General features: G+C 37.6%; 1 protein-coding gene across 1 annotated transcript in view; it reads left to right on the forward strand.

The window, feature by feature from the left end:
• The first annotated feature begins 6,153 nt into the window (after nt 1-6,153).
• The window catches only part of LOC110099229 (eEF1A lysine and N-terminal methyltransferase), a 23,665-nt gene continuing 15,897 nt past the window's right edge, over nt 6,154-13,921 (forward strand). Inside the window, exons 1-5 of the mRNA XM_020826312.2 lie at nt 6,154-6,704; nt 8,546-8,647; nt 8,771-8,837; nt 9,439-9,620; nt 9,730-9,990. Of these exons, the coding sequence (XP_020681971.1) occupies nt 6,339-6,704; nt 8,546-8,647; nt 8,771-8,837; nt 9,439-9,620; nt 9,730-9,990 (978 nt within the window). The 5' untranslated portion in view covers nt 6,154-6,338. The remainder of the gene's footprint in view (nt 6,705-8,545; nt 8,648-8,770; nt 8,838-9,438; nt 9,621-9,729; nt 9,991-13,921) is intronic.

Here is a 13,921-nt window from a genome sequence, read left to right on the forward strand (position 1 = left end):
GAGATTAGTGCCACATCTGATATATAAATTGTATTTGCAAATGAAAAATTGATATATTTTTTTAATCACCCACTTTATTTTGTGCCTCATTTAGACAAACAAATATTATCTTTATTATCAATGTTTCTAATTAAATTAGAGCAAATCAAATATAAAAGCTCCTTATGTTGCTATGCATATTTATTTTGAATTAATCTGAGTAGATTTTTTCCAGTGATGTTACATAATAGATAAAATATTATCCATATATTTTAGCATTTTATAAGAATTTTATATTCATCGTTCGAGAGATCTTATGGGGAAACTCTTAGTGATTTATTGTTGTAGGATTTATGAGAGTTTTTATATGGAAATCTTGGGAATGGGATAAATCATCGTGCATGTGCTCGGCCAAAATAATTCCATTAAATGAGTGTTGATTGCAAATATTCGCCCATCTTAAAATTGGAGAAAACGAGATTATAAGAGTATGAGTTGTTGGAAGAAAACAATATAGAGTCTTCGGGGGAGTAGATGCATTTGGACTTGTGATCTAGTGATGATGGTTAGATAATGGTGGTCGGGAGGAGTTGGTTTGATAGGAGAGGTCCTTTGACGACGGTTAGGGTGGCAGTGATCCGACAAGTTAATTGAGCGGTGATGGCCTTGACAAAGGTAGGGGCCGTAGGGCAATAGTGGTTCGATGACAGATGTTAGGTGATGATGATTCCATTGTAGAGGTTGGGTTGTGGCGGCTCGATCTAACTAATCTGGATATGATCGAGCAATAGCTGCTCAATGACAATGGTCTGTTGGTGCTATTATGATGATAGTGGTCTAATAATGATGGTCTTGTGGTAGTTAAGTGGTGGTCTGACATAGTATTATCGTTGTCATGGTATGATTGTGGTCTAAGGGTTGGGTGGTGTTGCTCAAGTAGAGTTTTGAGACTCTTTAAACATCTAAGTTCTTTGGAATCTCATGCAAAATGTTCTCTTCATGTAGACAGTGTGGGCTTATTTATATATTTTTAAGAATGACATGTTCTAATTATTTAGCCAGAATCCTAAACGTCACTCCTTTAGATGGGCTGTAGATTCCCTTGTTCACGACTATTTTTTACCATTTAAGGGCCTTAAGATTATAAGAATTAGGCAATGATGAGTTCGTTGGATTTGTCTTGTTGAAACACTCAATTTGATTATAAGCATGTAAAATTTGACGATTATTTTATTAACCAATTAATATTCTCAAAATTTTAATGATACTTTAAGTATCTGATCTGTGCTGATTTGAGCTCAAATCATATCACTTTTAGTGTTGTTGGGTTCGTCTCACCGAGCTGACAATTTGATTATAAAATTATTAAAAATAAAGTACATCAAGCTTCATGTCCGATCAAATTGAGTTTTTTTATAACACATCAATTATAGGTTCAATATGAGCTTGGCATTAAAAAAATTAAAAAAATATATATAAATAAAAGATAGTTAAGCAAATTTTAAATATTGTTAATTTTAAAAATTATTAAATTATTTAATGAAAATGAATGGTGAAGTGATTTCAATTAAAAGTCACAAATTCATCTTCTTTTCATATTAGCTGCAGCCATCCGATTCCCATCAGACGGTCACGTTAGTAAGTAACCTTATATATAAATTAGGAGAACCCTAAGCCCCGTGCCCATATCCCGCTGGCCGTCCTATTTATACCCCTTGCTTCACAGCTTTGTCGATCATCCACGGTCGCCGCCGCCTCGGCCTCCGCGAGGGCGACCATCTCTACTCCTCCGTCGCCGGCTGCTCTCCTCTTTCATCAGGTAGGGATATTGCAGTTCAGTCTTCCACTTGAACAGCGACAATGGCGATCCCATATTCGTTCGAAAACTATCTGTTCAGGCATCATCTTGTCGTGAGTGAAATCTTAGGTAGGAGTTGAATGATATGAAATCGAAACCGGAATCCTCGATTGCAATAGCGTGGAAGCGACTTTGGAGTAGCTAGTGAGCGATTTTTGAGCTTTGCTGTCGTTTTTTCTGACTTCCTAATCTCTCATTTTTATCTCATGCTGGTTCAGCGGCGCCGATATGCGGGTAAGCCCGTAATGATTGAGCGCCTCCTGAGACCAGCGATATTGATGCATCGATCTTCTGACCGAGCGGATTCTCAATCTTCCCCGAGTCTCGCTTTTGTCTAGATCTGATACATTTTACTTCAGTTTCGTACCTCTGTTTTCTTCTTTTCTGCGTAATCTCTGCGTTTATAAGTGATTGCTATTGCGATAGCGTACCGAATTTTTTGGTTTTCGCCACGCTCTATTGCAACCCCAATTCCAAAACGGGTGATATCGAATCGTTTCCATTGATTCGCATTTCCATTCTTTGTTATCGAAATTTAATTTTTTAATTTATTGCAGAGGAAACCTTTTACCAGGCTTAGTCAAGTAGCCATCGTAATCCATGGTGGATACAGTTACATGCCTGGAACACTAAACAGAGCTCATCGTTACACTTGTTATTTCTTCATTAATTTCGTGTTACATCTGTGCTCAACAATTTCTACTCTGCAATAAAGACAATAATATGTGCTTTTGACATCTTTTTTGTTCTTTGCTTGATTGCTTCTACCCATCAATCTTTCAGCTAACTAGCCTAACTTGTCTGTTTTTGGTCGTTTATGATTGATTTTGATTGAAAGTTATCTTTTTTCTCTGGGAGAATTAGGAGCAAAACCCAAAATTTTCAATCTATAAGGAAATTAATTACAAGGCCGGAGCAAAACAACAGCTAATCCAAATTACAACCACTGAATCTGAGCTGCTGACAAAAAAATAACCAATGCTCGAACTAATCCATGAAGCAGGAAATATGAAGATAAGGAAAACACTGAACTGAGTAAGCACAAAAAGAAACAGCCATAAGAAAAAAAGGCTGGCAGGAACCCAAAAACTTCCCTTTGTTTGCTTTTGAAGGAAAGAACATCCTAGCGATAGAACACACTATGGAGCTGCTGGTAAAAGCTTATCATCACTGTCCAGTAAATCTCCCAGGCAACCTTCAAAGGAACTTCAACTGAAGGGGCAAATTATTCCGTGTGGATGTCGAATGCCGTATAGAGACCAATCAGAATGCGTAACGTCACCCCCGTTCGGTATCATGTTCGATACTGTTGAAGTGGTGCATTCTAGTTGGTCTTCGTACGTTGAACTGTGTTCTGTGTCCACATAGAACAATTTATTAGTTGAAGGACATTATTATGTGCGGAGTATAGACGGGAGACCCATCCTCTCCCGCCCAAAGTCTGAGATTCTGTCAGTATGCACGTTATGTTTTTATTGCGCACACTTACAGAATCCAGATGCAAACTCCTGTCTCCAATCGAAGAACACCAAAATTTTTTCCTTCCAGAGATTTTGGTTGGGGACAACCCTTTTTATATAGCACAATGTGGTAGACTGATTGTGAAGAGGATTGCTTCTATTTCTTTGTCTACAAATAAAATAAACACAACAACAATTAGCAAGATGGGAAGCTTTCTTATCATAGATCAAAATGCCTTTCGAACCCTTCAACTATCCAAAATATTGGAGCAAAATAGGCCGTCGGAGGTTGGAGGGAAAAGAAAGGAAGAGAAGCACATAAATCTAAATCTTAAACCCTAAGCTTTGCCGCAATCATGTCTTATTGAAAGCCTTAGCTAGGTCATTTGCATTGGGATAGTCCATAGTAGGGTATCTCCAATCAAATTGATATTGATGATCTAACTTGACAATCTTGGCACCTTTTAAAGAAGTGTTATTATTTCAAATGATGTGCTATGACACTGAAAGATAAGTAATACGGTCGATAAAGAAAGTTAATATATTGTATGACTTCACCCCTATGAGAAGGATGATTTTTTTTTCCATTTTGAGAACCTATTGGTACATAAAAGAATGAATTTATAACATTTAGAAGAGATGTTTGAGAGGACTAAAAATGTATGTGCTAGAGCTCTCAAAAGGCCAATAGGTTAAGGTAGATGGAGAGAAATTAGAGGTATGTGTGAGATTGTGCTTTGAATATAATAATAACTAAATGTGTAGTCTTGCTTTATGATTCTTTGTGGGATTGAATTGATTGGCTCTACTCATACAATAGTGTAGATTGTTAATGACTTTGTTAGCTTTCTTATGACTGAGATATTAGAGGGTGAATGATTGTTGTTATAGGGTGTCATTGATGAATGCAAATGATAAAGTTTTAATGAATGCAAAGAATTTATAATCTTCATAATTTTTGTTTGCATATCATCAATGGATAGATTAGACTACATACAAGATTTTTAAAATCCATGAAATATTATATCAATATTTTTATTTAACATTTTCATGCATCTTTTAAATGCACTTTTAAATATTCAATATAAGATTTTTGGGTATCATGATGGCATGTTATGTACTCATGTGTGCATGTACTATAAAAAATGTTGTGTTATGACAAGGATGTCAATTACTTGAAAATTTAAAAAGCTCACATGGAGTGGTGTGATTATGTGAAGATGCTTCATGATGATTTGGGGCAAATATTTCTAATAAAAAAAGTTATTATAATTTAAACTAAATATTTTTTGCGCCCTAAACCTTAAAAATTGAAAAATTAGAAAAAAAATGGTTAAGCCCTTGGTTGGGATTAAAAAAAAAAAACATTCTCATGCATCTTTGGTGGTCATAAGCATTGAAACTTGTAAATAGTTATCATATTTTAGAGCACAATATAAATCACTCATGGCCTTAGAGTTTATCTAGTTGAGTTTGATATCAAATGAAATCTATTAAAAGAAGGGTTTCTCAATATTAATTGCATTTACCATTGATACGTCATCATAAAATTATCTTGATCGGGCACGAATCTCAAAGCAAAAATCAACTCGAAAATTTTAAAAATTAAATTTGGAAGCACCCGAACTCCGATTTCAATGAGCTTATAGTCAAACTGAGCGTCTCGAAAATACGAACCTAACGACACCAAATTCAACTCGATCCGAGCCCAAATGAACCCAAATCAAGCACTCGAAGTGCTGTTGGAAAGCTCTTACCACATTTTGAGTTATCAAACGGTTTTCGATTTTAACGAGCTTATAGTCGAATCGAACGGCTTGACGAGACAAATCCAACGAGTCCAAGATCATCGAATTCCGATATCACTAAGGCCTTCAAATGTCTGACGAAAGGTGCACGAACAAGGGATTTAGTATTTGCCGTCCATTCGACCATTCTCTATTTGATCATGATCTCACACCTATTTACGAGCTATGTCACTCTAGAAAAACTATAAATATACCCCTTATTTCTCATGAGAGGGGACTGAAGCAAAGAGAAGAGGAGGAGAATTAGCTCATCCTCGACCACCGCCGGAGTTCTTTCCGCCGCCTGAATACGCCAGAATTTTGCCGGATATTCGGGAGATGCCGGAATTCTGCATAACTTTGTAACTGAATTTCAATTCAGAAGAAACTCTTTGTAATTTGATCGTCCTAACTTGTGGGACGAATCAACCTCTGTACTTCAAACAAATACTATTAGAATTACTTCAACTGAGCGTGACCCCGTGATTTTTTCCTTCTTTCGGGTTTTCCACGTAAAAATCCAGGTGTTTATTTTCCTTTCATGTTTGTGTGTTGAATATTCGTACAACGCTAAGATGAAAGTATTTTAAATCTATCACCGCGTATATTCTAACCCGCAACAACCTTCTTAGTGGGGGGCTAGTTATCTAAGATCAACTACTCCAAATGAGACTAAAACAAGTTAGATTTGCTAAAACAAGTTACTAATAATAATTTAGTATTGAATTAAATTTTAAGTGCAACTTGCAAGTAAGAAAATGATATAACACAAAATATCTTTATATGATTATGTCTCAAACCCTTTTATCTCCTCATTAAAATGTACCCTCTAAGATTTCATTTTTTTTATTTTGTTAATTATATGAGTTAAAATAAGAATATATATAAATAAATATGTTATAATATATAAAATGTTGATTTGCATATGAAAATATTTCAAATTTAATGGTGATAAAATGAAGTGCTACTTTTGAGTATATAAATTAAAATGATTATACATATAATTGAACATACATACAGATGAGGACTTTTGTATGCTAAATTTAGTAAATTCTTATTGATAAATTTGTAGAAATTCTGATAAATAGTCAGACAGCTCGCATTGATTTCCCTGCGAAGTCCTCTCGCCTCTCCCACGCCACCCACTTCCCGCCGTTTTCTCTCGGCCGGAAGCGCGCATCCGCCGCACAACCTTTCTGTCTTGTTAGATTCTCTTCCCACAGCAGCACGAGTGGGAAAAGCAGACAGGCTCCGATGGACCTCCTGGAAACCCTAGGGGACTTCACCAGCAAGGAGAACTGGGACAAGTTCTTCTCTTTAAGGGGTGCTGGAGATTCGTTTGAGTGGTACGCCGAATGGCCCTTTCTCCGCGACCTGCTTCTTTCGCAGCTTTCATCCGTTTCGTCTGTAGCCACCTCTTCCGATGCCGCCGTGGGGCCGCCTCAGATACTTGTTCCTGGATGCGGCAATTCTAGCGTTTCCGAGCACCTATACGACGCGGGATTCCGACAAATTACCAACATCGATTTTTCTAAGATTGTGGTTTCCGATATGCTACGACGCAACGTCCGCATGCGCCCAGAGATGAGATGGCGGGTTATGGACATGACCGACATGCAGGTAGGAGTGCCAAGTTATCTTTTTCTTTGGTTGTTTGGCTTTTGGTTTGTTTGGTGAAGAGAAAAGGCTCATAGAGTTGAAGAACTTATAATGTATTCGTGCTCTTTATGATTGGCTGTTAACGGTTAAGATTTTCTTTTAAATTTTGTTAGATGTTGTTAGGAATTTCGGTTTTTCAGGTTAGCCAAAATGAAAAAAGTTTGAGGTTAATAAAAGTTTGAACTTTGAAGCTTAAAATAAGCAGTAGAACTGAAATTTGAAAAAAAAAAAAAAAAACTCAAACATTTTTTCGATGCTTGAAGTATCACTTTGCATCTCTTAAAAACGTACTCTTTCGCATCTGAGAAGATACAGGAACCTTTTTCGTTATAAATTCTATTGGAAACTGTTCTCTTCAGTATTAGTAGATGGCTAATGATAGATACTAACAGCATGATCCTTCACCAAATAGTTTAAAAATGTTCTTGGAAGATGGAAAAATATGTGGAAAGGAATTCCTGCACCCCAGAAACGAGTGTTGACCCTTCTACAGGGGGGTGATTAAAATTCTAATGGTTCATCTCATAGTTATTAAATTATAATCAGTAATGAAATTGGTTTTCTTGTTTTTTTTTTTTTGGTTTTTCATATGAACTGTTATATTGTTTTACGTGCTATTGTGGCAAAATCTTGCTTCTAAAAAAACTAAATTTCTTAAGTGCTTTGGCTATAAATCTATGTGCCTAGCCTTCAAAAACTACAAAAGTACTTGCACTTCGAGCTCGAAATGCTGGTCTACGTGCCTAGTCTTCAAAATGGACAGTGACAGCATTTGCCATTGGTTACTGCTTTTGCTTTTGATTGCTTGCTTCCTTAGATCATTTTATTTTGTGATTGGGGACTGCCCAAAAGAAAACTAAAATTGTTTCTGCACTTTTCTTAATTGGGAATAACGCAGTTTTGGCACTCAAATTATTTATCATGGTCATTTTGATCTTGCTAAAGGTTATTTAAAACTTTTTGTGTCGTTTGGATATCATGTAACTTCTGATTTTTTACCCTTTGAACTTTATGTTCATTTTTTATATTATCAAGATTATTTTAGTTGTACATTATATAGATTTTTTGTTTATTTTTCATAACTCTATGCCTCTATGGGCTCTAAAAGATCCCAAGCATGCAGTTTTGGAAACTTGAAGTTTTTTTAGGCCGATTGATGATATATGTCCTAGAATTTTGACTGTATGATAAGGATTTCATTATGGAGATTGAGGCTTCCCAAGGCTCCATTCCCTATTGGTAGAACTCTATTTGTTAAGGAATCGCATGACTTTACATTTTATATTGGCATTTGATTAATTGTTTATAAAGAAATAACCCTTTTTCTAATTATTATTAAATCACTTTTAAAGAAAACATTATTGCATAATCTAATCCAGCACTAGATTAATTCAACTTCTTGGGGAGGCTGATTAAATTCGGCTTGTGTAGTAGGATTAAAAGCTAAATCCTGATGCGATGCAAAAGGGGATTGTTAGTCCTATACATGTCTTTTGTGGTATTCGTGCATTAATCCATGTTTAGTCCCGTGATTTTGGTGAGGTCTGTCAGTTTTCTAGTAGTTGTCTAAGGCTTCATTTGGTACTAATTTATTCTTGCTTTCTAAAACAGCTTTCAACTACAAAAATTTTTTGAATTTAAAATTTTTGTATTAAAAAGTTATTTTAAAGAGCAGCACAAAAGCTGTCCCAAACGAAGCCTAAGATGCTGTAGACCTTTGTCCCAAAACTTAGCTGTGGAATGTGACCAAATTGCCTTTTAATTTTAATTATTTATCTATTAACCTCTATTTTTAAGATCAGTTTGCAGATGAGAGCTTTGATGTTGTTCTTGATAAAGGGGGGTTGGATGCATTGATGGAACCAGAGGCTGGCTCAGAACTTGGGAACAAATATCTTACAGAGGTATCTTTGAAATATGTAGATTGATATTTTGGACACCTCGATTTTTTTTTTCTCAAAGTTTCTGTCAGTTACAAAAAGTATGTCTATGCAATCTAGATCTAAACAGAAAATTCGTATGATCAGGTGAAGAGGATTGTTAAATCAAGAGGGAAATATCTTTGCGTCACCCTTGCAGAATCTCATGTACTAGGTAGGCTTCTACTTCATACTAGTGGGCCAGTGGCAGGACAGTGATGTTTAGAAAACTGTCTATTCATGCAGTTATTTTCTCATATCTTATGTACTTAAAATGTGGTAGTTACATTGCTAATCTCTCAATTTTTTTTTTGTGAATGGGAAAATTTTTTACCGTTATGCTCCCTGAAGTAAACTTCATATATTCTTCATAGACAGTTTTTAAGTTTTGGGAACTTTCTTATTGATTGGCTCTCAAATACCCAGCATCATTGATTGCTTCCATTTTAAGGAATTTATATTTCATGAATAGCCCTGCTACTGCACTCACCACCACCAACTTATTTAACTGTGAGTATGCACACAGTTCATTAGTTTTTTGAGATAATAAATGAGCTATGTATCCTCAGATGTCTAGTTGTCTACATTCTATATAAACATGCTTTTAATTTATATAAGCAAATTATATTTTGTTGTTTTACTCCTATACTTAAGTTTATATGCAATTTTTTTTTGCCTTAATTTCGTGCTTGATATTTTGTGTTCTCCAAAATTTTGTTTGAGAAATTTCTTTAGGTTATTGTAATATCTTTACATTATTTTTTTTTTGTGTGTAGGGTTGCTTTTCAACTTGTTCAGGTTTGGATGGAAAACTACAATCCATGTTGTACCTAACAAACCTGGTAACAGATCTACCTTCCAAACATTCATGGTCGTTTTTCTGAAAGATCAGTTGGCCACAGTGAATCTGATTGGATCATCTTTTGATCAGTCAATCGTGGCATGTAATACAAAACAGGTTTCGGATAGTCAATCATTCGTAATCTTGATATTATTGTCATATATAGATTGTGCTTATTGAAACTGCTTTGATTATTGCCCTGCATGCATTCCATTATTTTTTACAGGCTCAAGCTTTACTTGATGGCATTAAAATTGAGAATCAAATTCGTGAAGAATACTCCTCAAGTTCCAATCTCATATATTCTTTGAGAGATTTAAACTTAGGAGCCCACGGGAATCTGCGGGAGCTACAAGCAGGGCGCAGATGCCAACTTATTCTTGGTGGAGAGGGAGAGTCCCTTTATAGCTACAAGGCTGTACTTTTAGATGCCCAAAAGACAGTTAGTCCATTTTCATATAATTGTGGTGTTTTTATTGTGCCAAAGGTAGTGTATTGATCTTTTCTATTTTGTATTTTAAACTAAGTATGTTCTATCTTTCTTCCATGACTTAGTTTGAATTTCAAAAGACTTATATTTCAGTAAGATGTTAGCTTGATGGCATTTAGTGAATAGAGGCTAAAATTTTATTTGCTTCTTAAAGTTTCTAGAAACGGCAATCGTACAATTTGGCTACATAGGACAAAGGTGGCCACTTGCCTGATTTTTTAAATTCTATTATTCTGCGATGCTCAGAAATATCAAGATCTTCTTGAGTTTGGTTTGGTTAGTCGACGGCTGCTTGCAATTTGAAATTCAATGGTTGATTAAGTGCTGAGGTGGCTGCTTTTTGTTTTTTGTTTTTCCTTTTCTTCTGAAGTGGAATCAGATGTAATAAATTAACTTTTTATTTTCTGTTTCTTAATTTCATCCCTTGTTTTTTTAAGGATTTTCCAACAGAGTAATAACTTCTTCAATGTTGTTTGGAAAAAAACATTTCTCAACAACGGCAAGGCATGCTGAAGAAAAGATAGTTATCCAGTGGATATCAAACAGTAGATTCAAATGAACTTGAAATGTGTTAGACCGGCCCCTAGTGGACCGGTCCAGCCAGCCCCTTCTAAGGGGCTTGTTCAAGTCTATTACAGGAGAGAGAGAGAGAGAGAGGGGTTTTTTTGGGGGGGGGGGGGGGGGGGGGGGGGTCCACTTGATTTCAAATTCAAAATTGGAGTCAAAAGAGGGAGCAGCAAGGACCTTTAGGTCTTTTTTGTTTTATTGTTTTAATTGTATGCCTTGTGTATGTCAGGGAGATGATAGTAAACACTTGTAGATCTCAAGTATTTTCTATCAATCTTCGAAAAACAGTGAGAATTCTTCACAAAAAGTCCGCCAAAATCACAAAAGCAGTAGATAATTTGTATTATTTGATGAAAGGAAAACGTAAATTAGCAAGATACAATTGATCCTCTATTCGAGAGGATGATCGTTCTCTCTGAATCTCTAGACGCCGCTAGAGCCCAAAAGATCTCAAATTTCAGCCAAATTCAAGATTCCCTAACCCTAGCAAAACCAACTATTTAATGCATACAAATCAAAAGGAAATCCCTAAACAGTCCCTACATTCAAATTTCCCTCTCAAAACCCTCAAAAAAACTTCCTAAAAAGCTCTACTTGAGCGGTCGGGCCGCTCGATCTCCGCAGGAGGCGGAGATCCCGCGTCAGTTGCGAAGTGCCGGTCCCGTGCGGACCGGTCTAACAATACTCCCCTCTCAAAGATCCACATTGTCCTCAAGGTGGAAATATGCTCGTGTTCCTATGGAGGTGGCCATCCTTGAGGTGATTGAAAACCGTACTGTATTGTTGAACCAAGGGCTACACAGAAAGAGAAACATCCCCTCTCTCCTCCAATCTGATCGCATCCAACCTGTGTAGTTCCACCAGATAATCTTTCCCCACCTCTTGAAGGCTCCTAATCATGGTCTTAAGTGATACCATGGCTTTGGATAGCCCTGTATCTTCTCTTATAACCACCTTTCTCCCATCCGTCATTAGTTCCATCATGAGTGCTTCCCAATTGTTCTTGGTTTCCCCTAAGGTTTGCAACCACTTCATTCCAAGGATGACATCAGTGTTTCCTAATTCTAGTGGAAGAAAGTCCTCCCTTACCTGAATCACCTGGATGGTCAACATCCTCCTCTACAGATCCCCTGGCCTTTCTCCACATTCCTTGTACCCATCATCACTTGATAACAATCAGTGTCCACCAATTTCACTCCCAGTTGGTCGACGACCTGAGTGGAAATGAAATTGTGGGTAGCCCCACTATCAATTAGCATCACCACCTCCCTGCCCTCTATCTCCCCCTTCACCTTCATGGTACGATTCGTAGTGAATCCTACCACTGAGTTTAGGGAAACATCGGCCAGATCCAAGTGTAGATTCTCCTTGGTCTCCTCCTCACCTTCTTCCTCAGTTTCCTCGTCATCGCAGACATTGAGAACCTAAAGCGTTTGGTCCTTGCACCGATGCCCTGGCGTATACTTCTCCTCGCACCTGAAACACAACCCCTTGGCCCTCTTCTCTTGCATCTCCTTCTCTATCATCCTCTTGAAATTTTTCTCGCTCCTCCTATTGGCTTCTCCCTGGCGGTCTCATTAATATTGCTTGGGCAGGCCCCTTGGGTGCTAGAAGAGTGGTCGTAGTCTTGTAAGAGCCTCTTGAGCTGCTGCTCCTGGCTCCCTTCTCTAAATTCTTATGATTTTCCACCATATGTGCCAATTTCATGGCCTCCCCTCAAGTCACTAGGCATCAGAACTTTCACTACTACTCGGATCTCTGCCTTCAACCCTTTTATGAAATTCCCCTCCAACACTATATCTGAGAGTTGCTCCACCCTACTAGCTAAGTGCTCAAACCGCTCCCGGTAATCTGCTACTGATCCCTCCTATGTCAAAGCAAAGAAATGCTCATAGAAGTCTCCTCCCTGATCGGTTTGGAAACGCTCTATTATGCAGTCTTTAAATTCCCTCCAGTTCCTGATCGGCCTCTGTTGGTCTCTCCATTGAAACCACGATAGGGCTTTCCCTTCCAAGCACAATCCTGCTGCTGTCAGCTTTTCCTCCTCTGTCAACCCTTTGACGGCAAGTACTGCTCTACCTTGTAAATCCATCCATATGCATCTTCTCATTCGAAGATGGTCATCTTCAACTTTCTCACCTTTTGGTCACCACCATTTATCCTGATTCTTCCATAACTTCCCCTTTCCCAAGTGCTCGGTCCACCCCATGTATCCCGCTCTTCCCTTGCTTTGCCATAGCCCAAACTCCCTTCGAAATCCCCCATTCTATCTTCAAAATCAGCACCACGGCAGCCTTTGTATCCCTCCTGGCTTCCCTATAACCTCCTCTTTCTTCCCCCTTGGACAGGCTCCAGATGGGGTCTTCTTCCTTCCCCTTCCACGATTTCCACCTCATTTTCCTCCCTACGAATGTCTGAATTCATGTTTTTTCTTTCCTCCTCTTTTGCCACGGAAGCCGCCATTTAGTTGTGGATCTCCAACATTTTCTTCATCATGTCCCAGAGATCAGCTACTTTTCCTCCACAATTGTCTTGATTTGGTTTATCTCCCCTTATAGCCTTTCTTCTTGCGCATCAACTTTCTTGGCCGCCATCTCGATCCGAGCTTTTTGTAAATCCAAAAAATTTGGATTTGGATTACATAAACAACACTTTGTCCCTTCCCGACCAAAAATCAGCCGCCGAACTTCGTCAGAATTAGCCCACGAACGGTCCCAAGACTTGCTCTAATACCAATTTGATAGGAAACACTTGTAGATCTCAAGTATTTCCTATCAATCTTCGAAAAACAACGATAATTTTTCACAAAAAGTCCGCCAAAACCACGAAAGCAGTAGATAATTTGTATTATTTGATGAAAGGAAAATGGAAATTAGCAAGATACAATTGATCCTCTATTCGAGAGGAGGATCGTTATCTCCGAATCTCTAGACGCTGCTAGAGCCCAAAAGAAATCCAAGAGATCTCAAATTTCAGCCAAATTCAAGATGTCCTAACTCTAGCAAAACCAACTATTTAATGCATATAAATAAAAATGAAATCCCTAAACAGTCCCTACATTCAAATTTCCCTCTCAAAACCCTCAAAAAAACTTCCTAAAAAGCTCTACTTGGCTGGTCGGGCCGCTCGATCTCCGCAGGAGGTGGAGATCCTGCGTTAGTTGCGAAGTGCCGGTCCCGTGCGGACCGGCTGACCCGGTCTAGTGGACCCAGTGGCGGAGCCAGAAAATATCTTTAGGGGGGGCCTAAAATTTTTTTATTATATTATTATTTTTCTTCAATTTTTTACATCCAGACTTAGGACCAATATAATCAATATTAAAAATGATAAAACTTTGTTAGTGAATTAGTTTATTTTTTTC

Source organism: Dendrobium catenatum, unplaced genomic scaffold (genome assembly GCF_001605985.2).
Source record: "Dendrobium catenatum unplaced genomic scaffold, ASM160598v2 fragScaff_scaffold_716, whole genome shotgun sequence".
Classification (NCBI taxonomy): Eukaryota; Viridiplantae; Streptophyta; class Magnoliopsida; order Asparagales; family Orchidaceae; genus Dendrobium; species Dendrobium catenatum.